At 41.5% G+C, this 26,431-nt stretch overlaps 1 protein-coding gene across 1 annotated transcript; it reads right to left on the reverse strand.

Annotated features, from left to right (window-relative positions):
- Window positions 1–2,430: 2,430 nt before the first annotated feature.
- On the reverse strand, window positions 2,431–26,086 carry LOC142665064 (vomeronasal type-2 receptor 26-like). The gene is made up of 6 exons (XM_075844606.1): window positions 25,851–26,086; window positions 20,979–21,270; window positions 18,718–19,467; window positions 15,608–15,820; window positions 14,491–14,614; window positions 2,431–3,335 (listed from the first exon to the last, which is right to left on the reverse strand). Exons 1-6 carry the CDS (start codon window positions 26,084–26,086, stop codon window positions 2,431–2,433), a joined length of 2,520 nt encoding a protein of 839 aa, XP_075700721.1.
- Window positions 26,087–26,431: the final 345 nt, after the last annotated feature.

Here is a 26,431-nt window from a genome sequence, read left to right on the forward strand (position 1 = left end):
TGTGACGTAACAAAGTCCGGGTGTTGTCTCTGTGAGTCGAACAGAGATCATTAGAGGAAGGATTCCATGTTCTTAAGTGTTTCTATCGGAGGTTATTCTACAACGTTAAGAGACTCTGCCACTTCTTGTGTACTGTAACTGCCAAGATTGTGTCTCTTTTAAATTTTATAACCGTTACGCATATTGTGTCTCTTTTGAGTGTTATAACCATTAAGCACATTGTGTCTCTTTTAAGTGTTAAGTAAGTAAAAGATGGTGTCCGGGTCATTTCCTTTGGCACCATGATCATATGCCACCTGAAAATAATAAAATAAACCACCTTTGCCTGCTTCAGAAAACACACTACAAAGGAATAAAGCAACATTACAATATCCATATAATAACAGTATTTACGATAGTCCTTCTGTAGGATCCAAACCTGTGGAGGGAAAAGAAGTAAAAATTGTGCAACTCTTTATATTTAAAGGATCAGTAGCATCTTCACTTAGGAGGGCCACATCTTTACACATACGCCAAAACTAGTTATTTACCAACAGGACCCTCATGAAATTGCACATTTGTGTTTTTTCTGTCCCTGATATCTACCAAAATTCTCATGAAGCAATTCTAACAATGCAGGTAACAGATCCCTAGCGGTCACAAATTCATCCTTAGATCCCATGGTCTCTGTTAGGTGAGCCCTCTGTTTTTCATCTGATGTATTTATAGCGGTATTCCATCTTAGCACAATTCACTTCAATGGAGCTGAGCTACAATACCAGACACAACTCATGGAAAGGTCAGACGCCTAGACCACGCACCGATCAACTGTTATGGCTGCCTTCGGACATCGGATATCTGTGCCGGAAGCAGATGGCTCCGGTGACAGTACAGCGCAAGTGAATAGGACCAGAGTTGCAATACAGCAGCACGGCTGCTATACTGTGACCGGAGCCATCTGCTTCCCACACAGGCCACTGCATAACATCCGGTGCCCAAAGGAAGCTGAAATAGCTGATAGGTGCGGGGTCTGGTATCGGACCACACCAATCATCTACAAGATAGGTCATCAGTATGAAAATCCGCCCCATGGCATGACAACCCCTTTAAACTCTGCCCCACTCCAGAAAAAAATATTTATAAGGCTACAAAAACATAGTGTATAATACCGGTATAGGGACTGTATGGAGACAATGATGTGGATGCAATTACTTTATTCTCATAATAAAATATAAACTGTAATGTAACATTATATTATTTTTTTATTATTATTTATAAGGTAATATTTTATTAATTTATTGAATACATTTGCTTATCATTTCAGTTGTTTTATTTCAAGGGCATTTACAAACACTTCATAGCAAGAAAACATGCAGTTACTGTATATCATAGGCTGCCAACTATATATTCATTTTTTTTTAAAACCAATAGGAGGAGAAGCTAGCTACTTCCTCTCTAAATGATGTCTCTATTGACTTACCGTTCAGCCCTTATTTTTGTAATAAAAAATTCCAGTGGCAGCATGATATGTATATTATATATTGAAACTGATTACTTTTTCTATAATGGATTTTTGCTCATTTTTATTGACCCTAAAGCCCAGCTACCATCCACCATTTTGCTCTGGGGACTCTGTGTTCTACAAAGAGAAGTGTAAGGGGGGGGGGGGGGGGAGACAGATTGTTCTCGCAGGCCCCAATTCTGTAATCCTGAAAGCTCTGCCATTTATGAAGTGGTAACACATCTCTATTATGAAAGCATATAAAGGATATATCACCAGCAGCCAAATATCAGCCAATCCATGGAAATGGACCTGGACATAATCTTCAACAGTTACTGGAGGACATGATAAAATAAGGTACGGTTAAAGTAGATCTGTCAGTATTATATTATGCCCTATTTAATGGAATCATATTATAAATCAAGATCTAAGAACAGGGGTGTACATAGAGGAGAGGGGCCCCATAGCAAATATTAGCATGGGTATTTCTAGTGCTGGATGACATCACCACACCCCTAACCACTAGGGACAGGAGGATTTGGTGGTAACCCCGCATCTCTCCATCTCCTCCTGCCCTTCATACCAGTCATGGTAGACACCATTTACAATATTTAGAGGCAGCTTTGCTCAACAGTGTAAATGGCAGGAGGATGTGGGTGGAGGTTTGGTGACTGCCCCCCTCATGAATACAACAAACACAATATTTCTTGTGCTATTTGTCCTTCAGATCTGGAGATATATTATGCTGCCTATAACTATAGCAACATATACTGACAGATCTAAGAGTACACTTATGTAGAAATTTTTTTTTGTAGAGTTTCCCTTTAAGAAAAACTAAGCTAACATTATAGACTAAAGCTAATATGTCTGACATTGGTAATTTTCAGATAGCTACTCCCTGTCCGAGAAAGAAAAAGGCAATACAATGGCAGGAAGTACGTTTTTATTCCTCATTTTTTTTTAGTAATATTTATGTGTCTTTTGTGATTGAGCTCTGGCTTTAGAAGTATAACATAGCATTTTGGGGTAAAAATACACATCAGTAATCCAGCGGTTGAGATCAGGATGGCAAAGATTTCTACCGCTACCGTATACTTGCCCTTAGTACTCAGGTAAGTGGGTATAAAGGACAGCCACACACTAGAAAACACGATCATACTAAATGTAATATACTGAGCCTCATTGAAGTTGTCGGGAAGTTGCCGTGCTGAGTAGGCGACGATGAAGCTTAATAAAGCCAATAAACCTATATATGAGATTGCAAGATAAAAATGAAACGTTGATATATCCATACACTGCAAGATCAGCTTATCATGTGCTATCTTACTATCAAATTCCACAACTGGGGGGGCACATATTATCCAGGTAACACAGATAAGAAATTCTCCTAAAGAACATATAGTGGTTAAAACAATGGAGACCCTTGAACCCATCCATTTTTTTAACTTGCACCCCGGTTTGGCTGCATTAAAGGCAATGATAACTGTAACGGTTTTACCCAACAGAGAGGAAATAGCGACTGAAAATACAAAGAGAAAAAGTGAATGTCTCAAGAGGCAGGTGACGTCCATGGGATGACCAATGAATAAAAGCGAGCACATGAAACACAGGGTAAGTGCTATAAGGAGGACGTAGCTGAGGTGCTGGTTGTTGGCTCTTACTATGGGGGTGTTCCTGTGCTTCACGAAGATGATCATTACTGAAGTAGAGGTTACAGCAAAGGTTATGGCTATACCAGCCAATAATAAACCTAGATGGTCGGAATATGAAAGGTATTCTATGGTCCTTCTTATACACACAGTCTTGTTCATGTTTGACCAGAACTCTTCAGGGCACTCTATACAGTTTTCCATTCCTAAGAATTAAAGACGTAATCATCAATGATATATCTTCACATAAACATGTCTCATCTATTTTTATCTATCTCATTTATCTCTCTTTCTCTCTGTCATATCTATGTACAATGCATTTGGAAAGTTTTTAGACCCTTTCAGTTTTTTCACATATTGTGATTTTGAGCCCTGTTCTAAAATAAAAAACATTCACGTTTTCCCAATGATTCTGCACTTAATACCTCATAATAACAAAGTAAAAACAGAATTTTAGTATCTTTGCTAATTTATTGAAAAGGAAAAACTAAAATCTTGCATTAACATAAGTATTCAGATCCTTGAAGAACCTTCTTCTCTGCAGATCCTCTCAAGCTCCGTCAGGTTGGATGGGGAACGTGGGTGGACAGCCATTTTCAGGTCTCTCTAGAGGTGTTCGATTGGGTTAAAGTCCTGGCTTTGGCTGGGCCACTCAAGGACATTCACAGAGTTATCCCCATGCGACTCCTGTGTTGTTTTGGCTGTGTGCTTAGGGACATTGTCTTGTTGGTAGGAGAACCTTTGGCCCAGTGTAAGGTCTAAATCACTCTGAATCAGGTTTTCATTAAGAATATCTCTGTACTTCATTCATCAACCCTGACCAGTCTCGCAGTTCCAGCCGCTGAAAAAACGTCCGCAGCAGGATGCTGCCACCATCATGCTTTACTGTAGGGAAGGCATTGGGCAGGTGATTAGCAGTGATGTTTGACTTTTGGAAGTTTCTCCTATCTGCACACAGGATCTTCGGAGCTCAGTCAGAGTGACCACTGGGTCCTTGGGCACCTCTCTTACCAAGACCTTTTTCTCCTATCACTTAGCTTGGTGGGGCGACCAGCTCTGTGAAGGGTGGTTGTTCTAAACTTCTTCCATTTGGTGGGAGTTTGTTCTCCTGGTCCTTCTAAACTTCTTCCATTTAAGAATTATGGAGGCTGTAATGCCTGTGGTCGCTGACCACCGACATTCCCCACTCACCGGCAGCCATGACCACAGGACACTGAAGCCTTGCTGGCATCTCCTCCAGAGAGCCCAGCGCGCACTGCTCCCTCGCCCTGCTGATGCTCATAGGGTGTGTGCGCACACTCGCCTCTGCTCTTAAAGGGCCAGCACACTCACCATGAACTTCTCCCCCAACTTATCCCAGTACACCTGGGACTTTAAAAGGAATTCTGCCCACTCCCTCTTTGCCTGAGCAATGTTGTGTCTTCCCAGTGTTTGTCTTGCACATGGTTCCTTAGCTGTATCCTGTATCCCGCATCCTGTATCCATTATCTTCATTCAGTTCTCGTGCCAAGTCATGCGTCTGTGATGACTTCACCATCTGTGTCCAGTGTCTGTGCCAAGTTGAGTGTTCCGAGACGACTTTACCAGCTGTGTCTAGTACCCGTGCCAAGCCGAGTGTCCGAGACGACTTTACCATCTGTGTCCGGTACCCGTGCCAAGTCATGTGTCCGAGACGACGTCACCACCTTTGTCTGGTATCCAAGCCAAGTCCAGAGACTACTGCACTACTCCTGTCCGGTGTCCTAGATCAGTCCAGTGTCTGAGATGACTGCACCACTCCTGTCCAGCGTCCTAGCCAAGTCCAGTGTCTGAGACGACTGCACTACCCCTGTCCGGTGTCCTAGTCAAGTTCTATTTTCCTGCACAAGCCTGCTTCCTCTGATTGTCTGGCACAAGCCCACCTGGCTATCTAGGTACTTTTACCTCACTAACTGCCGTAGACTTTGTTTATCTTCAGCTGCTCCGTTCTGGTGGAGTGGCCCAGTGGGTCCACATACCTGCCAGTCAGTACAATTTGTTCAGGCCATAGTTTCCGCTTGTCAACCTAAGCCACCGATCCAACTGATGCAAAAGGACATGCGAGATCTTTGAGCATGCCAGGATCAGCTCCTGCAGGGGGTTAACTCTATTGCCACATTTCTGGATCTCACATCTTTTGCTGCTCCTCCTACTTTACTACCTGTCAATTCTGGGTCTGGAATTTCATTGTCACTTCCACCTCATTACAATGGAGATGCAAAAGATTGTAGAGAATTTATCAACTAGTGCAAGATCCATTTTCAGTTACACGCTCATCTTTTCTCCTCTAAAGTGACCTAAGTGGCTTTTATTGTCTCTCTCCTCCCTGGCAAAGCCCTGGCATGGGCGAACCTTATCTGGCAATGTGAGGGGCTGGAGTCTTCAAACCTACAATTGTTTCTGGAGACTTTTTGTTCTGTATTTGAAGAACCGGCCTTAACTTCTTCTGCAGCTGCCTCACTTCTGACTCAAAGTCAAGACTAATTGACTGTATAGGAATATGCCATCCACTTCCGTACTTTGGCAGCAGAGCTTCAATAATAAGGCATTGATAGCAACCTTTTGGCAAGGACTAGCTCCTTAAACAAAGTATGAGCTGGTGGCTCGTGAGTGTTATTCCACCTTGGATGCCCTAATTCTGCTGGGTACATGGATCGAAATTAGGTTCCAAGAACGCACCCAGGAAGTTTGTCGGGAAAAAATGTCCTACAAACTGGCACCCAAGTTCCAGAGACCCCTACTGCCTCTTCCGGTTGTTCCCCCGGAAAGCCTATGCAGGTGGACAGAGTCAGACTTTATGACCAGTAACGGCAGCGCAGACGTTCAGCAGGATTATGTCTGTACTGTGGCCACAAGGATCATTTTGTGCATCAATGTCCCCAGAAGCTGGGAACTCCAGCACCTAGGGTTGATAGGAGAGACTACCCTATGTGGATCGACGCCAACTGCAAAATTCTCTCCAAAACTATCTATTGCTGTGACAATCTCCACTGATGAAGAATCAAACTTTATTTCTGCTTATCTGGATTCTGGAGCTCCTGCAAACGTCATTTACTAGGCTTTAGTAGACCGTCTCCACTTGCCCACAATATCTCTGGAGAAACCTCTGGCGGTCGTTTCAGTGAATGGTAAACCCCTGCCAGATCCGATTCCTTCTGTGACTAAACCTCTGAAGTTGCAATGGGAGTTCTTTACACGGAGGAAATAGCTTTTTATGTCCTACCGAAAGCTATTAACCCTATCCTGCTGGGACTCCCATGGCTTCGCCAACACGCTCCTGTCCTCGACTGGAATTTCTGGAGAGGTCCTCCATTGGGGACCCCAATGTCCTCACTGTTGCCTGCCTCAGGTTCATCCTGTCCTATCCCTTATGCCTCAGTCACTCTCTGGGCTGCCTCCGCAGTATGTCTGTTTTGCGGATGTCTTCAACAAGAAGGAGGCTGAAGTCCTTCCTCCCCATCGTCCTTATGAATGTCCTATTGAATTGCTCCCTTAAGCTTCACCTGCTCGTGGAAGGGTTTATCCTCTCTCCTTGGCTGAAACCCAAGCCATGTCGGCAAGGTGACGAATGGAGAACTGCATTCAACACCCTAGACAGTCACTATGAATATCTCGTGATGTCCTTTTGACTGTGTAATGCTCCAGCTGTGTTCCAGGAATTTGTAATCTACATTTTCTGGGATCTACTGTATATCGGTGTGGTGGTATATCCGGACGACTTCTTGATTTACTCACCAGATCTGATGACTCACCGGAAGCATGTTCACCAAGTACTGTCACGGTTAAGGGGGAATAGTCTCTACTCTAAAATTTAACAGTGCGTATTTCAGAAGAAATCCTGGCCCTTCCTGGGCTATATAGTTTCAGATCATGGACTCCAGATGGATCTGGAGAAAGAGAAGTCCATCTTAGAGTTGCCACGTCATCAAGGTCTCCGTGTCATACAGAGATTTTGTACCATCAATTCATCCCAAATTTCTCGTCTCTTACTGCTCCAATCTCAGCCCCATCAAGAAAGGAGTGGACGCTAACGTCGGCATTCACCAACCTCAAGAGAGACTTCACTTCAGTTTCCGTCCTTCACTATCCTGATGTGTCTCAGCAGTTCCCCTTGGAGGTTGACGCTTCTTCAATTGGTGCTGTAGCACTTCTGTTTCAAAGAAACTCCAAGGGTAAAGTAATATCTTATGGATTCTACTCTAATTTCTTCTTTCCTGCAGAGCGTAACTACTCCATTGGGGACCATGAGTTACTGGCTGTCAAATTAGTCTTAGAAGAGTGGGGGCACCTTCTAGAGGGGGCTACTCATCCTATAATCATCTACATCGATCACAAGAATCTCACGTATATACAGTCTGCAAAACGACTAAACCCTCGTTAAGCCAGATGTTCACTGTTCTTCACGTACTTCACTTTCGCCCTGCAGATAAAAATATAAAGGCCGATGCCCTGTCTAGGTAATTTGAAACTGATGACTCTAAAGAGGACCCTCAACATATCATTGATTCTTCTTGGATTATTTCTGTTAACCCTCTGCAGATTAGAGACATTCCCTGTGGAAGAATTTTTGTTGGTCCTGCTGACAGAAAAAAAAATCTCATCTGGGGTCATAATTCCAAGTTGGGTGGGCAGTCTGGTGTCCGTAAGTCTCAGGACTTTATTTCTCGTCACTACTGGTGGCCCACGATGCCTAAAGATATTGTGGACTATGTTTCTTCTTGTTCTTCACCAGATTCTGGTACCTACTTCACTTTCGTCCTGCAGATAAAAATATAAAGGTCGATGCCCTGTCTAGGTCGTTCCAAACTGATGACTCTAAAGAGGACCCTCAACATATCATTGATACTTCCAGTATTATTTCTGTTAAGCCTCTGCAGATTAGAAACATTCCCCCTGGAAGAATTTTTGTTCGTCCTGCTTAGAGAAAAAAAATTCTCCTCTGGGGGTCATAATTTCAAGTTGGCTGGGCACTCTGGTGTCCGTAAGACTCGGGACTTTATTTCTCATCACTACTGGTGGCCCACGCTGCCTAAATATATTGTCGACTATGTCTCTTCTTGTTCCAACTGTGACCAAATCAAGACTACCCATTCCAAGCCTGCTGGTTCTGCTCCAACCTCTGCCTATTCCTGATGCTCCCTGGCAACACATTGTTATGGATTTTATTACCAACCTTCCTCCTTCTGCTGGATGTACCACTGTCTGGGTCGTTGTGGATCGCTTTTCTAAGATGGCACATTTCGCTCTTCTGTCTGGCCTTCCCTCTGCTCCTCGTTTGGCAGATTTGTTTGTTCAACATATCTTTCGTCTGCACGGACTACCCCTCCATATCGTGTCTATTCGGGGTGTATAATTTACGTCTAAATTCCACACAATCTAACGGCCAAGTTGAAAGGATTATTCAAGTACTGGAAAATGATCTTCGTCATTTTATATCTGCTAAACATGACAATTGGGTGCATCTACTTCCATGGGCCGAATTTTCTTACAATAATCACTGGAGTGAATCTACAGCTTCTTCTCCATTCTTCATTGTTTACAGCCAACATCCACATGTTCCTCTTCCTGTACCGGCTACACCTCAAGTGCCTGCTGTCAATTCTTCTTTTGGATGCTTTCCTCACATCTGGCAGTAAACCACGTCCGCGATCCTACAGGCAGTGGACCGCATGAATAAATTTGCAGATAGAAAGAGAAAAATTCCTCCTCAATTTCTTCCTGGAATCAAAGTCTTTGTTATCGTCAAAAAATATTAGTGTAATGGCAGGAAGGAGGTGAAGGGAACAAGCAGTGGCGGATTAAGTAGACCATGGGCCCTGGGCTGTTACCCAAACTTGGGCCCCCCTTCCTCACCGTAACTATTTTTAACACTACCTTTTTGGGCAAGCATTAACAGTGTTACGATTCCCCTTGTCACAGCGCGGTGTCCCTACATACTGACAGGATCACACTGTGCAGGGACACAACCTCCTGACAAGGGGAATTGTCTATCAGTCCTGGACCGCAGAAAGACTTTTTGTGAAATACAAGGATTTCCTATAATAAACATGTCAGGAGAGGTGACAGATTCTCTATAAATCTAGTGACTCACAGGTGACGACGTCTCAGATTCTAGTAGTTTTTTTCCTCTTTTCTTCTCCATCCGGTCCAGCGCTCATGACGACTTCTCCCGGCCATGACTCATTTCTGCAGAATTTGCCACTTAGACGTCTCCTCACTTTTCCAACATTTCCACACCTATAAACGAAAATAAAGTTATCATGGTGCCACATAGTGTACCCCTAAATATAATAGCACCAAACACTGCGCGCCTGAATATAATACCACACACTGTAAAACACCATACACACAGCCCCCTGTACATAGTGCCACACACAGCCCCTGTAGATATTACACACCCCCATAGATATCGCCATACACAGCCCCCTCTATATATCACACATCCCCCTCGTAGAGAGCGTTACACACAGCCCCCTATAGATAGTGCCATACAGCCCCCCTGTAGAGAGCGCCACACAGCCCTCCCCCTCTTGTAAATAGCACCAAAAAACCCCCCTATAAAGAGCGCCACACACATACCACGGTGGATAGCACTACACAGCCCCCCCTTGCCTCACAGCGCTCCCCCTTGTATATAGTGCCTCACAGCGCTCCCCCTTGTATATAGTGCCTCATAGCGCTCCCCCTTGTATATAGTGCCTCACAGCGCTCCCCCTTGTATATAGTGCCTCACAGCGCTCCCCCTTGTATATAGTGCCTCACAGCGCTCCCCCTTGTATATAGTGCCTCACAGCGCTCACCCTTGTATATAGTGCCTCACAGCGCTCCCCCTTGTATATAGTGCCTCACAGCGCTCCCCCTTGTATATAGTGTCACACAGCGCTCCCCCTTGTATATAGTGCCACACAGAGCTCCCCCTTGTATATAGTGCCACACAGCGCTCCCCCTTGTATATAGTGCCACAAGGTTATGTACACATTTAAAAACTTTATATTATAATTATATATATATATATATAGTATGTCTGTGTATCAGTGTGATTGATTGATTTTATTAAAAAATATTTTTACTTTTTGAGATACGGCTGCTTTGTATCCTGTATCCGTCAGGTCAGCAGGACTGACGGGATCAGTGACACGCAGGATCCACCTCAAATCTATCACATCTAAGATTATAATTTAGCGCAGGGCCCGTTTCACTGATCCCGTCAGTCCTGCTGACCTGACGGATACAGGATACAAAGCAGCTGTATCTCAAAAAGTGAAAATATTTTTTAATAAAACGTAATTACAAAGTTGCACCAAACACACATTTTTATTAAAAAAAAATAAAACCGACGTTATTTTTGCGACGTTTTTTCCGTAGACAATGCAGGTTTCGTTTTTTATCGTTTTTATGCACACATTTTTTGCCATTTTAGAATTTTTATTCATAAAGTTTGAAAATAATAGTAAAAAAAGAAGCTTTTTTACGTTTCAGCTATTTTTTTTTGGTAATAACATTGTTTTACCCTAAAATAGACCTTTTATCTGTGATCGTCATTGTCTACCGTAAATTTTAATATATTACATGTCTATATTAGGGTAATTGGGTCAGCGCTAGCGTTACAACAATGATTGGCGGGGGGGGGGGAACGTTTTTTTTGGGGTGGGTATTTTATGTGTATTTATTATTATTTATTTTTTTTGCACTTTACTATTTTTTATTACTATGTTCTGATCCTCAAAGGTCAAAAAAGACCTTTGGGGAACTTTATATCTACTTTCTCTTTGTTTTACACCATGTTTTTCCACTGTAACTGGAGCTGCACAGCAGCCCCAGTTACAGGGGAAATCAGCCCTCTCACAGTGACGATTGTCACTAATAGGGCTGTGCTGGGTCTAGTAAGACCCAGCAACAGTCTGCCACTAACGGCACCCGGCGATCATGTGACCTGTCACATGATCACCGGGAGGAATAGAGACAGCGCCGCTGCTGCTGTCTCTATTCCTGTACACAAGCGTTCATTGAACGCTGTGTAAGAAGACATCGGAGAAGACAGAAGCAGCGAAAGCTGCTTCTGTCTTCTCCTCAGGGTCCCCGGCAGTCACTGACAGCCGGAGACCCGACATTCAGCTGCCCGATCGCGCGGGCAGCAAGTTAAAACCCGAGCCGTAGAAAGTCTATGGCTCGGGTTTTAAGCACCCGTCCCTGACCGCTGGCCGTAAAAATACAGCCAGCGGTCGGGAACCAGTTGGGCAGGAGGATAATCCTGTACTGACCTCAGCGCCGGTGACCGCCCGCCGGCTCTTCTCTTGCTGCTTTGGAGTAACAGAACAGCCGTCCGTCGCTGTTCTGTTACTCAATGGCGGCGGCCCGCACTGTCAGGGAGGCGTGTCCTACCCCTGGATCCCGGCGAATTCCCTGCTCCTCCCCATCTTCGGCCGTTAGCAGCGCTAGCGCGCTGAATAGATTTACGAGATAATGTGCGTTTCGGGCTGCCATGGGCCCCCTGGAAGCCTCGGGCCCCGGGCGGCCGCCCGAAACGCCCATATGATAATCCGCCACTGGGAACAAGTGAGCCCTAATCTACCCACCGCCCTGTCCCTGCCTACTTGCAACGACCCGCCCTAGGCGACGGGGTACAACTTGGCGGCGGTCCCTACGCTGTCTAAGTGCAAGGGAGTACAAACAGGGAACACGCAAGGGAATACAGTAGCCCACGCAACGCCGCGAGGAAACGGAGCGGTGAATGAGCCAGTCAGGATCAGGAAGTAGTGGAGTATACAAACGGGAGCACGGAGCAGAAGCAAGCCAGGGGCAGAGCAACGCAGGATAAACGGAACTGAAGCAAGGCAGAAGCACGGCAGAAGCAGGCTGGAGCAAGGCAGCAGTGGGGCCAGGAATCCAAGAAGAATAACAAGCAAGGAGGAAGAGAAAACGGCAGGTATAAATGGACAGGGGGCGGAGCTAACTCTGACTGACCAGGCCGCGATAGGCTCTCCCACTCCTGAGCCTGTCACCCTGATTGGTGGGAGCAGGTGTCAGTCTCAGAGGTCTGGCCTCAGGTGTCGACTGATTAATCCTGGGAGTATACCCAGACGTAGTGCCTGGCAGATCCTTTACAATTAGTCTGAAAATCCCCTCCTACAAATTCGCTCCCAGATTTTTCGGTCCTTTTGAAACTCTATAACAAATCAACCCTGTGTCTTACAAGCTACAGCCACCCCCTAATCTCAAGATTCATATCTCTTTCCATGTGTCTCTCCTGAAGCCTGTGGTACTGAACGATACAGCAAATCCCCTGGCCCTGCAATTTCTCCTAGTGGTGCTTCCATTGTCTTTGAGATAAAAGAGATCCTGGACTACAAGAAGATAGGAGGGAAGACCTTCTGCCTAGTGGAGTGGAAGAGTTTTGGTCCTGAGGAGAAGTTTTGGGAACCTGAAGAGAATGTGGATGCTCCAGCTCTTGTCAAAAAGTTCCTCCTGCACTCTGGAGATAAGGAGAGGGGACGTAAGGGGGGTACTGTAATGTCTGCTGCGGAGGTCACAGATGTTTAGAGCTCAGCCAGTGTGACGACTCGGTTCTTGGTCACCTGCTCTTACCAAGGCACTTCTTAACTGATTATTTAGCTTGGTGGGGCGACCAGCCCCAGGAAGAGTGCTGGTTGTTCTAAACTTCTTCCATTTAAGAATTATGGAGGCTGTAATGCCTGTAAATGCTGACTGCGACCGCAGGACACTGAAGCCTTGCCGGCGTCTCCTCCAGAGATGCTGACGCACACTGCTCTCTTCCCTGGCTAATTCTCATAGTGTGCGCGCACGCTCGCCTTTGCTCTTAAAGGGCCAGCGGACACACCATTAACTTCTCCCTCAACCTATACCAGCAGACTTGAGACTTTAAAAGGAGCTCTTCCCAATCCCTCTTTACCAGAGCAATGTTGTGTCTTTTTAGCGTTTATCTTGATAATGGTTCCTTAACTCTATCCTGTATCCCGTATCCTGCATCCCATATCCTGTATCCAGTATCTGTGTCCAGTTCTTGTGCCAATCAAGTGTCCGTGATGACTTCACGATCTGTCTCCAGTGCCCATGCCAAGTTGAGTGTCCAAGATGACTTCACCATCTGTGTCTGGTGCCTGTGCCATGCTGAGTGTCCGAGATTACTTCCCATCGGTGTACTTTTGCCAGGTCAAGCGCCTGAAATTACTTCACCACTTGTGTCTGGTGTCTTATCCAATTCCAGTGTCCGAGATGACTGCATTACTTCTGTCCGGTATCCTAGCCAAGTCAAGAGTCTGTGACGACTGCACTACTCCTGTCCGGTGTCCTAGCCAAGTCCAGTGTCCGAGACGACTGCACTACTCCTGTCCGGTGTCCTAGCCAAGTCTAGTGTCCGAGTTGACTGCACTACTCCAGTTCGGTGTCCTAGTAAAGTTATATTATCCTGCACAAGCCTGCTTACTCTGATTGTCTGGCACAAGCCCACCTCTGACTATGCAGGTACTTTTACAACACTGACAGCCCTAGACTTTGTTAATCAGCTGCTGCTCTGTTACGGCAGAGTGGCCCAGTTGTCCACATAACTGCCAGTTGTTACAGAGGCCAAAGTGCTCTTGTTACCTTTCATTGCACACAATCCTGAGCTCTACACGCAGTTCTTTCATCCTCGTGACTTGGTTTCTGCTCTGATATGCATTGACAAGGGTGTGTCTTTCCAAATCATGTCCAATTAAATGAATTTAGCAGAGGTGGATCTACAGAAATGGGCGGCCCCCAGAGCTAAATTTCAAGTGTCATAGCAAACGGTCTGAATACTTCAGTCCATCTGAAATGTGAGTTTTTTATTTTTAATAAATTTGCAAACATTTTTAAAATTCTCTTTGTCACTTTGTCATTATTGGGTATTGAGTGTATAATAAAGCCAACATAACAAAATTTGAAAAAAGTGAAAGGATCTGAAGACTTTCCAAATGCTGTATCTATCTATCTATCTATCTATCTATCTATCTATCTATCTATCTATCTATCTATCTATCTATCTATCTATCTATCTATCTATCTATCTATCTATCTATCTATCTATCTATCTATCTATCTATCTATCTTATATGATAACTGCTGCGGCACAATATCACACAACAAAAGCCATTGAGATGTCATTAAAATAGTCAAAAGTTAAAGTTTCTTGCCACTTTGTATTTAATGCGTTAAAAGTCAAGATAAAGCTGGCTACATCTATCTATCTATCTATCTATCTATCTATCTATCTATCTATCTATCTATCTATCTATCTATCTATCTATCTATCTATCTATCTATCTATCTATCTCCTATCATCTCTGCACATTGTTTGAACCACACCTGATAAATTAGCAATCTCCCCATCAGAGCATGGGACACAGTCAAAACAGCAGGGCAATTTTCCCAATTGGAGTGATTTTCGATTCCCTTTAGAACATCTGTCACTACACAGGGACTGTGGAATCTTAACGTTAAAAAGAACAAGAAATCTGTATCATTTATTAAATATACAACATCTTAACAAAATGTATCAGCAAATCAGTGAATCATATTTTATTTAGGCCAGGATATCAATGCTATCTTGAAAAATATACAAATAAATTGTGATGTTTTTAGATAAAACAAAAAATATCTTCCTTTTATATGGAAGACCAGCTAACAATGTTTCTACTGGTGTCAATTCCATAATAAAATCTTTGGACGGTTTGATGCTCAAAATTCTTTAGTTCATATAGGGAGGTCCTGAGCAAGGGACAATCCCTCTACTAATAGAGCATGTTTTATAGAAAGTATGACCCCCTAGAAACAAGCAAATCAGGGCCCCCCTTGCAGATAATTGTTTTTGTAATTTCAATATCTATATCTACACATATATATATATATATATATATATATATATATATATATATAGAGAGAGAGAGAGACACATAAAACACAGATACATATGCACTTTTTACCCATTCTGTATTGTCATAAAATGCCAAATACTTCCATACCATACATGCCATTCAGTGCCCAAATAAAAATACTGTTCAGTATCCCAATAATACCGCCACTGAATGACTACATTTGATCCCCTGTAACTAATTAAGTCATTTATTTTTATACCGTTTTTATACATTTTTGCAACCACTTGTGTTCATCGCTCCAAAGCATACAAAGTTTTGCAAATAGTTGTGTAGTCTGATCTTGCAGTCATACTTTCTACTGTCACTTACTTTTTGATAAGCTACAATACATAAGGGGACAGATGGAAGGAGCAGGAATGCAGGCTCAGACTACTCAAGGTTTGTTTGTAGTCTGTTACCATGGAGACACATAGGTCTGTAAAAGAGCTGTAGACATAAAATCATAGGATATTTTTAAATAAAGACCTAGTGCAATTTAGATGCATTGGAAGCATAAACACATTTTGGTATGGAAGATGGACTTTGGCTTTAACTATTTTAATACTCACCTCTGTAAAATATTTGTTCCACACAATAGCGCTTGTATTAATTGCTAGTTGTTGTGATGATAAGAGAGTACCGACATGCCTCCCCTCATATGTACCATTTGGATAAAGGATCCAATTTAGAATATCAAAACTATTTACTACATCACCGTTTGTAGTAAAAAATAGGTCTTCTCCGGGTTTTCTTAAATGAATATATTTCATGTAATTATTCAGCTGGAGATATGAAAAAGATTTTAGAATTAATGGAATTTTTTATGATCAAACCTGTTCTGAGAAATATTATGTAATGGCCGCGGTCGCGGACCACTGCCTTCCCTAACCTGATGACTGCCACGACCGCAGACCTCCGGTCACTCTGTCCTGTAATGTCCGCTGGGGGGCCCGCGGTCGCTCTGTCCTGGTATTAAAGGGCCATCGTGCGCATATGTAATTAATTAATTATTTCCTATATCATCCTGGACTATAAAAAGGTCTCTAAATACCTAAAGATTGGTATGGGACAATAATAGATGTAACAATGCATACACCGATATATTACCTCTGCACAATGTGCTAGAGCCCTTACCCATGTCAGGAACCACACTGTCTGGCGTCAACCCCAACGCGCATTTCGGCTGGGGGTTTCAGACGCGTTGGGGTTGACGCCAGACATTGTGGTTCCTGACATGGGTAAGGGGCTCTAGCACATTGTGCAGAGGTAATATATCGGTGTATGCACTGTTACATCTATTATTGTACCATACCATGTCCATATACATTTGGCTCCTGTGATTATCTTTCTATGTATAGTTCTAATTGACATCAGGGGAGCAGGCTTCTTTGGTCAATGTGGCCCTTATTCTTGCACATTCAGTGCATTGTGTCATACATTATACGGTCATGTCTCTCATTGTCTATACATTGCCATCTTTTGTACTTTTTTGTACTTTATTGTCTGGTTGTCTATCCGCACTGTGGCAATTATCTCTATGCTTTTAATGTGTTTGTTATGTTTATTTATATTTGATTCAATAAATTTATATATTTTTAATTGATCTTTGGTGTGTCAGACTCCAATCTTTAGGTATTTGTTTCATTCAGCTGGTTATCCACCGTTACTACCATGTTTATTATGGGCCTGTATGCCCGTCCCCCTTTAGACATTACATACAATAGGGATGTATATTTACAATATATATTTTGGGGATTTTCTTGGTGTTCTCCATCTAGGTATAGTATAAAAAGGGCTCTGCCATTTCACTCCTTGCCTGAGCATTGTTGTTGTCTACCCATGTTCGTATTGCTAATGGTCCCTTAGTCGTTTCCAGCTACCAGTGATCCCTTACCCTGCTACCTGTATCCCGTCCTTTGATTGTTCCTGAGCCTTTCTAGTGTTGGAGTCTTGTTGTGTAGCTGCCACACCTGCTGTCACCTGCCACACCTGCTGTTAGACACCACGCCTGGTGTCACATGCCATGCCTTCTGTTACACCACGTCTGGTGCCATCTGCCACACCTGTTATCATCCACCACATCTGGCGCTATCTGCCATGTCAAATCCCATCTGTACCAAAGCCTCTACTACCTTCTGGACTATTTCAGGTACCTTTGTGCTACAAACATTTTATAGATTTTGCACAGACTGTGTGTAATGAATCGGGGTAGGAAGACGACAGATGAGCCCTAATCTACCCGCAACTCAGTCCCTGCCACTTGCACGGCCCGTCCTAAGTAACAGCGTACAACTGGGCGACGGTCCCTACGCTCAGTAAGTGCAAGACAGACAACACAAGACAAGGGCACACAGAAGCAAAGGGGAAAGTAGGGGCAGTTGCCCACAGAAAAACCGTGAGCAACAGGCAGTGGTGAACGAGCCGAATCAAACCAGGAGAGTACGTAGTAGCAAAACAGAGCAGGAGAATAGTCAGGCAAGCCAGGGTCAATAAGTTACAGCGGTCAATCAGGTAAATAGCAGGAATAGCAGAGCCAGGAAACCAGAGAATCACAGGCAAGGAACAAGCTGCAAGTGAGAGTATAAATAGACCAAGGGCGGGAGCTAGAACCGTCAGGACAGGTTGTGATAGGTTCTCCCTCTCCTCAGCCTGCAAGACTGAGTGGTAACAGATCGCGTCACTCTAGCAGACCTTGGAGCTGATGAAGGCTGATTAACCCCGGGCGTCGACACAGAACCTGTGTCTGGCAAACTCTTTACACTGTGACTTGGTTAGCTGCCACTCCGCTACGGCGGAGCGGCCTAGTGGGTCCACATACCCCTGGATCGTGACATATTAGTTCTACTGTGTAGCATAACTAAATGGATACCCCTAGTGATCAAATGCTCTTTCCACGAGAAGCCACATCAAGCCATACAGTGGGCACTGCAGAGGAAATGTATCATATGTTCGGCAAGTCAAATAAATTTACGTCCATGGATGGCCTAACTCTGTTAAAGTGAGACCCAGTATGTGTTAGTGGCTGTCTGCTGAGGCTTTAAGAGGCGGCTCTCAAGCAGGGACCCCCTTCTATTACATCCATAAGTCCTATTAGCGCATAGTGATAAAACAACCCCTTTAAAGGTAAATAAGCTATGGAATATGAGGAAGTAGGACTATGAAGTACATTTAAAGTGGATCTGTCACTAGTTCATATAGGTTAACCAGGCTAAATGACCTGAATAGCGCTGTCTCCATGATTCCAGCACTTTTTTCCTGGACCCCCGCCCCCCATTCCAGAGAATTGGCCCACTTTATGTTTGCTCCCGCTATGCTAATTTTCTGTAGTTGGCCAACGCGGCTTGAACTACCCTCAAGCGCTGATTGGTTAGCATCAGAGACAGGGAAGCTAGCTCCACCCCATTGACTAACTACAGAAAATTAGCAAATAGGGAGCCAACACAACAGTGGCCATATCTCTGGAACGGGTCTAGAAAAAAAAAACAGTGCTGAATCAGCGAGACAGTGCTATTCAGGTCATTGAACCAGTCCACCTTATATGACCTAGTGACAGGTCCTCTTTAAAATTTCTACTACCAAACACTTATAGGTATGTAATTGACATGACATGACTTGATATTATAAAAAATTAACAAAACTATAAATTAAACAATATCACATAGTTAATGGAGAATGCTACCTTGTGGATCCCGCTAACGGTAGATTGTTTAGTTGTATACATTTCATGCAAAGCCTTGGCCAAAAGGTGAACAGCATTGTAAATTGTATATGTAAAAGTATAGGTCGATGTGCCTTCACTTTCTAAACGTTTCACCCATAGATTATTTGTTTTATTTTTGTCATTGTTCAAAATATGCCAAAACCCAAAATGGGTAATGCAAAAACTTTCCAAAAAGGGATTATATTGTACATTGTGAAAAGCATTGAACGAAAATTCTTGTAGACCATCTATGTTCTTTTTGTGGACCAATATCAGTAGGGAACCATTGAGAGGAGATAGGTACAATTTGAATTCGAGTTCTGTAATTATGTTTAGATTGACAGAGGATATCCACACTTTACTGGGCAGCCTTTTAAAGTTGCCACTGTGCAGAATTTTTAAAAAAGCTTCAGAAGTGATATATAGGATTATAACATTTGATGATGACGTCTTCACCACCCCAATGAGTTTTTCAACATCTTTCAACGTGGATATAACAGCTAGAAATTCCACACATATTCCTTTTCTTGTCATCTGTTGCCTCAGTTCCTCAGAAGCCTTATTGTTACTGTAATCATCTGTGGAAATTATGCCAACCCATGTCCATTGAAAGTACATCAGAAGTTGTAGGATCACTTGGAACTGATGATACTCATTCGGAATAGTTCGATAAACTGATGGAAATTGTATCCTGTCATTAAACACGGGATCCATTGCACCATAGCTTATCTATAAATAAATATCATAGGTAATAATACACACATAAGAGCACAAATAGATTAAGACTAGTTCTTCACAACTAATATTGGTTGTGTGGTGAGCGTGGTAAAATCACAGTTCGTCCCTAATTTTAACAGTGGCGGACAGTGGCCTAAAATGTAACTAAACTATAAAAAAATATAGTGACATGTCATAAGTTGTCAATGGTGGGGGTTCGAGCACTGATGGTAGGGGTCTGATTACTGACACACCCACCCATTGTTCAAATGAAGCGGCAGAAGCGATTCGGTGAGTGCTGTTCTGCTTAGTTTCTGATCGGCTTTTCTCTAAAAGCCGAACAGGTGGTGCATGGGCTCAATAGAAAGTCTATGAGCCTGTACACCGCTCGCTCAGCTTCCCAGTCCATCGGCATACATGGGTTGTTTTATGAAATTCTATAGTCTGAAATTCATGGGTATACTAAAAAGTGTCTGCTAATGGATTTGCACAAGTGTTGAACAGTAAAGATGCTATTGTTCCTTTAAATGCAAGGAGTTGTGCATGTTTTCTCCATGGTCCCTATCCTGTAGAAGGATTGTTGCTATATCATATATGTATATATTTGTGATTACTTTATTCCATTGTATTGTGATTTGTGAAGCAGGCAATGGTGCCTCCCTTTGTCTTTATGGCCCGTAGAGAAAGGGACTAGATGCCATCTTATAATAGATTGTTCACACCACCAACAGTGTGGGGACGTAACCAGCATAGGGATAGGGTGGTTCTAAAATTCCCGCCCATCAGGGTTCATTGTACGAGCTATGGTCCTGATAAAAGTATGATGTTTGTAGCGCTGGCAAGCACGAGATGGAGAGACAGTGAAGCTAGAGTGCGTCTGGTGATGGTGGGTGGAGTTGTATGGGAGCTTTCCTGCAAGAGACATTGCTATATGGTGGGTGGCGCTGCCAGAGAGAAAAGGGCCTGGAGGCAAATAGGTTTCTGCCTCTGTACGAGGGAATAGTTGAAAGCCCTGTCCTAAAGTAAAGTTGGTGAGCCGCCATTGTGCCAAAAGTCTGTGGGCTCATCCCTAATGGTCAATGGTGATAAAGTAATAAGTACATACCTGGGGGTCTAGGGTGTGCTCTACCTTAGTGGTGAGTTGGGGTAAAGAAGCTAATTGGTAAATACCTGGTGGTCTAGGGTGTGCTCTACCTTAGTGGTGAATGGTGGTAAATAAGCTAATGGGTCCATACCTGGTGGTCTAGTGCTGTAAAATGGATAAAGAGTCACTGACATTTTGTTTATTCATTTCATAGGGTCCAAATTTCTGTATTCTGATTAATTTCACAAAATATATTTATATTGTTCAGGGCTCTGTTTTCCTGAAGCAAAGTTCCAAATCCCTGTTTCTCTTCACACAGTTATAGTTACATTATCAAATTCTCGCTGCCTACAGCCACCACTAGGGACCCCACCTTGCCATTACATATGCTGCTGAATCCTGAATATATTCATGCAGGTGAACCAACCTGTGCTCTTACCAGAGGATATCCATACAACTGAGTTATTTGTGCAATTGTATATGTTGATGAAGATAATAAATGGCCAATGAATGCTGCTATTTTTGGTGTCTTCTCACAGGAATAGTTTGGAATTAGGTCTTGACCCGCAGACAGGATGTTTAACGTGCTCATTATTGCAAGGGAATCACTATCACAAGAGTCATATAGCTGGAAACCCAGGGACATATTGGGCAATATATCTTTACTGGTATTAATTTCTTCAATTGCATAAACAAAAGCCAGAAAATGTTGAAGATACTGGAATGTCGGCCTGGAGTAAGAGAAAGAAGAAGACAGTGGAGAAAAGACGATTCCCTGTAATACGATTCAGGTCCAGGTAAATATCATATTGACGTTCAGTTGTACACAGAAAACTTAATTTTGAATCATTATTACACAGATATATAAATTCAAAACTTTGAATCTATGGCACAAATATTCAAATTATCGACTCTATGGAGAACAAGATCAGATTTTTTTATGACGTTGCCAGGCGTCCTGATTCAAAAATTCAAGTCATGGTGCGGTAAACCAGTCAATTTTACGTCAGATTGCCCAAGACCAAACATTGCCATGTAGTCCAGGCCATTAGAGGTGATGTCATTAAAACAACTACTGTCCATATACCCTATTAGGGTATAAAGACGTCAAAGGGAGGGGTCTCCTGCTTATAACCCCCTGCTACAATCTAGGATGGAAAGCTGCTCTCTTAGGGTATGTTCACATGTCTTAACATATTACGTCTGAAATTACGGAGCTGTTTTCAGGCAAAAATAGCTCCTGATTTTCAGACGTTTTTACAAGTACTCGTGTTTTTCGCGGCGTCCATTACGGGCGTAATTAGAGCTGTTTTTCAATGGAGTCAATGAAAAATGTCTCCAAAAACGTCCAAAGAAGTGACATGCACTTCTTTGACGCGGGCGTCTTTTTTACGCGCCGTCTTTTGATAGCGACGCGTAAAATGACACCTCGTCTGAACAGAACATCATAAAACCCATTGCAAGTAATGGGCAGATGTTTGCAGGCGTAATGGAGCCGTCTTTTCAGGCGTAATTCGAGGCGTAAAACACCCGAATTACGTCTGAAAATAGGCCGTGTGAACATACCCTGAGAGTTGCTCTTGCTCTGGCAGATCTTGCCCGTCCATGCTTTATGGCCGCTTTAGGGAAATGTCTGGCCAGAAGCTTCAACAATTACAGCAAGGGTTGAAGAAGCTCGACTTCCATTTAGAAAACGGTTGCTTACATGAGCCAACTTTTTTTAACCAGAAAACTTTTTGTATTACTAATTATTTTTGTACTATATATTTTTTTTTATTGTTATAATTTTTTATTATTTTTGAAAGTAATAGTGTTATATTATAATAATAATAATAATAATAATAATAATAATAATCATATTAAAACTGCAACAACAATAATAATAATAATATTAAAATAGTGCTTGATTTAAATATTTCTACGGGAGGACTCATATACAACATCTGATGGAGCATGCCGCATTTCTTTTATGCAGATTCTGCATATAAAAAAAAATATCTGCGTATACCACTGTATTTTGATATGGTGGTATTATACTTGACCCCATTCATGTCATACATGTGTAAAAGTCCCATAACATCAGTGGGGCTCCTCATTAAGTAATCACCTTTAATATCAGGAAATAATAAATTGAGTGTAAATTAGTTTAAATGTTAATAAAGCAATTTATTATTATATTCTGAAAATACGTAGTCCTGCTGCCTTATTATTATTCTCAATGAATACATCACATTTAGACTACACCTATGCTATACTGCTTATGAACGCAGGCCTCATTTGCAATTAAAGATTTTTTGTTTGAATATAAAATTCAAAAAGGTACTGAATAGAAATGAAAAATAATAGTTTGCTAGGGAAAGGACAACAAAAACATCTCAGGTTATTTCTCTATATATTTTTTATCCAACTATAGTAAAAATAATATTGACAACAATTATAATCTAACAAAAAATAATACACTTAATAATAATAATTACTATTATTTTCAAAACTAATAGTTAATATAAAAAATTAAAAAACAACTTACAATAATAGTAATAAAACATATAATACAATAAATAATAATAATAATAATAATAATAATTAATATTTAATGCATTTACAGATATTTTATAATAAAAAAATAATAATTATTATATTTAATGGATACAACTAATAATATTAATAATAATAATAATAATAAAAAAATACAATAATAAAAATTACTATTATTACTCTTAAAAAATAATACAATAAGATAACTATACTATTACTACTTATGATAATAAGCATTATAAATAAATAAAAATAATAGTAATTATTATCATCATTATACAAAACTAATAGAAATAATATTAATTACTATTAGTATTTAAAACAACTACAACAATAGTAATAATAATAATAATAATAATAATATTATTAATAATAATAATAATAATAATAATAATAATACTAATAATAATAATGTCACTTATAGTTGACCTACAGAAATTTTATATGTAATCCACAAAACAAAGCCCCTTTACCGACAGAAATCTGATTTGAAAAAGTCATCTTTAAGATCTGTTACGAAATTTGTTTTTATGTACCAGATTGAAGAATTTAATTGGTACAAAATATGATTTATTTTAATACCGTAAACTGTTTTTGAAATAGTTAAAGCAATAATAATATTATCTTAAAATCTCAAACATGTAAAACAAAAATTCTGCCTATTTAAGTACGACCAACCCATAGAAATTATACTTTTAAAATATTAAAATATTTTGTTTACATTTTTTTTATTTTTCTAGTCAATTTATTACATTATATAATTACAGTTCCAATACTTTACCACTCACTATAATCAGCCTGTGTAGAGTTTTTCTTTTGAATCTTTGACTTTCTCATACATCTCATGTGGTTTTGTGTGTGTTTCATATTTACATGCAATCAGCCTATGGTTAACAGCCAAATATACAAAAGGAATAAACAAAAGTAGATGGTCCAGCACAGTCAAATTTAAAATAGAACGTAGTTCCAATTTTATTTGGATGATTTAAAACAAGATCATTCCCGAATGCAAGGGTGAAAATATGGGTAAGGTGCCTACACATTTCAGACGTACACCACGTACATCCTCATGGCAAGAAAGCTTTGAGGAAGGACGTGGTGTACGTCTGAAACGCGTAGGCACCTTACCCATGTTTTCACCCTTGCATTCGGGAATGATCTTGTTTTAAATAATCCAAATAAAATTGGAACTACGTTCTATTTTAAATTTGACTGCGCTGGACCATCTACTTTTGCTCGTCCCTTCTGTCTACAACACCTTGAGCCGTCACGGAGATCCAGGCGCAGAGCGCAGTGAAAATCTGCATCAAGGTGAGCTGGAGGATTACTCCCATAGATTGCTTGTGTAACCAAATATACAACTCAGCTCTCTACACACTGAAATATCTCAACAACGAGATGAACAACCGGAGTAGATAAAAAAGAGGTGAAATCCTCAACACCACAAAAACAGAGACAAGTTGATGTAAAGTCTGAAGTGTCCATCAAGGGTTTGACCTTCCCCCAGCTAGCATGCAGAAAGAACGATCCAAATTTCCACCGGTGTGTGTATCTCGCATTCTCTATTGGGATGTATGTGCCGTATTCCATCTCTGTATTTGTCGTTAATCGACACATACAGAGATGAAAAAAAAATGGCAGCCCCCATAGAGAAGTCAAAGAAAGAAAAAAGAAAAAAGTACAACACAAAAACACAAATAAATAAAATTTATTTTAATGACAGACTAAAAGCAATAACATATAAAAATTTATTTTTTTCGTGACACCTTCCCTTTAAGAAGATTGACATGTATGGTACAAGCCTATATGCCCCAGAGGAAGCCGGAAGGGCGAAACCGAGGGTGGGGTTGCATTATTTGGCGTGTTACTTGAGCTTATCTTATGCTTTTATCTATATCTGTTTTTGTAAGTATGGAATAAACTCGTGGAATTTGTAGTTTCCCAAAGGTAGTGCATTATCTCCTTTTTCTCCCTTGCTGGAGATTTAGAACATCAAGTACGAGGATATACACAGCAAGCAGTTGCATTTCTGCAGTGGCATTTCTGTGTGGAACCACAAGTACCAGCGAGATATACACACCAGTGGAAATTTGGATCGTTCTTTCTGCATGCTAGCTGGGGGGAAGGTCAAACCCTTTATGGACACTTCAGACTTGACATCCACAACCGTCTGAGCGGTAAAAAACTATAAATTAGCCTATTTTTAAGAAGATAGTAGACAGCTCATCCATATATCATATAGTTTACTGTGAGACGTCACGCTACTTTACTACTGTATATTCAGTGTACAACAGGCGTCTATGAGTTGTATGTTTATAAGGACTTTTGTAATGCTAAAAAACTGAGAGGTTGTATGAGATTAGAAAGGGTTTGTTTTTTTTCCTTAGAAACAGCGCCGCTCTAGTCCATTGACTGTGTCTGGTAGTGAAGCCTCTTTAACAATGTCCTGATGTAGCCAAAGTGAATTTGTCACTTAATAGAATTGTGAGCAGAAGAAGAAGGGATAAAAAAAATCAGTTTGGTGCCCCCCCAACTACCAACTTACAGTATGGAGAGTAGCTTGCTGATGCTCCACCTATACACAACACCCTGGGCACCTGCCCCACCAGTTTCACTTAACTACTCCCCTGCAGTGATACAAAAGATACAATTCAATTACAAATGCAGCTCCGTAAACCTGAGCTACATAATGATTGAGATGTCATTATATGTTCTGTATATGTTTATGTCTGTTAGCCCTACTGTATATATCAGTCATTGGTGTAGCAATACTTACAATGTGCAGACATCAACTGATGGGGCTTCCATAAAGGTATGGGCTGCTTTGTAACATAACAAAAGTATTTGAAGAACTCCCCCAATGATGATGTCTCCATCTCTGGAGTAGCCCTTTGGAGAGTCATTATCAATGCTGAATCTCATTCTGTAGGACTTGTCTTCTGCATGGGTGGACATGTTGAGTGGAATCAAAATGATCATCAAAACCCAAATAGAGAAGGTAGCATCTTCCATTCTTTATCCTGTAACAAGTGAAGATCTGTGCAGATGGGGCCACAGAGAACCAGTGATAGTAGGCTCGAGCTGTAGGGTTGCTTATATACCTCTATTGTTTTTCATTTCATCATATCTCTCAATAGTTTCTATTATAAGAGCATTTTAAAAGAGTCAACAAATGGCTATGTCCAAGAAAAGTACTTAGTAATGTTTGTAAAGATTTCCCCAAGAGGTTTTCTGGTTTAGAAAACACATTTACAAATATCCTATTAGGAAATTCTGAGATTACAAGGGAGGAGGAGGAGGTCACTCATTCAGGACCCTCATCTATTGTGAGAGTGGACGGAAGCTACAAAGAGCGTA

The sequence above is a fragment of the Rhinoderma darwinii genome, chromosome 12 (genome assembly GCF_050947455.1).
Source record: "Rhinoderma darwinii isolate aRhiDar2 chromosome 12, aRhiDar2.hap1, whole genome shotgun sequence".
Taxonomy (NCBI): Eukaryota; Metazoa; Chordata; class Amphibia; order Anura; family Rhinodermatidae; genus Rhinoderma; species Rhinoderma darwinii.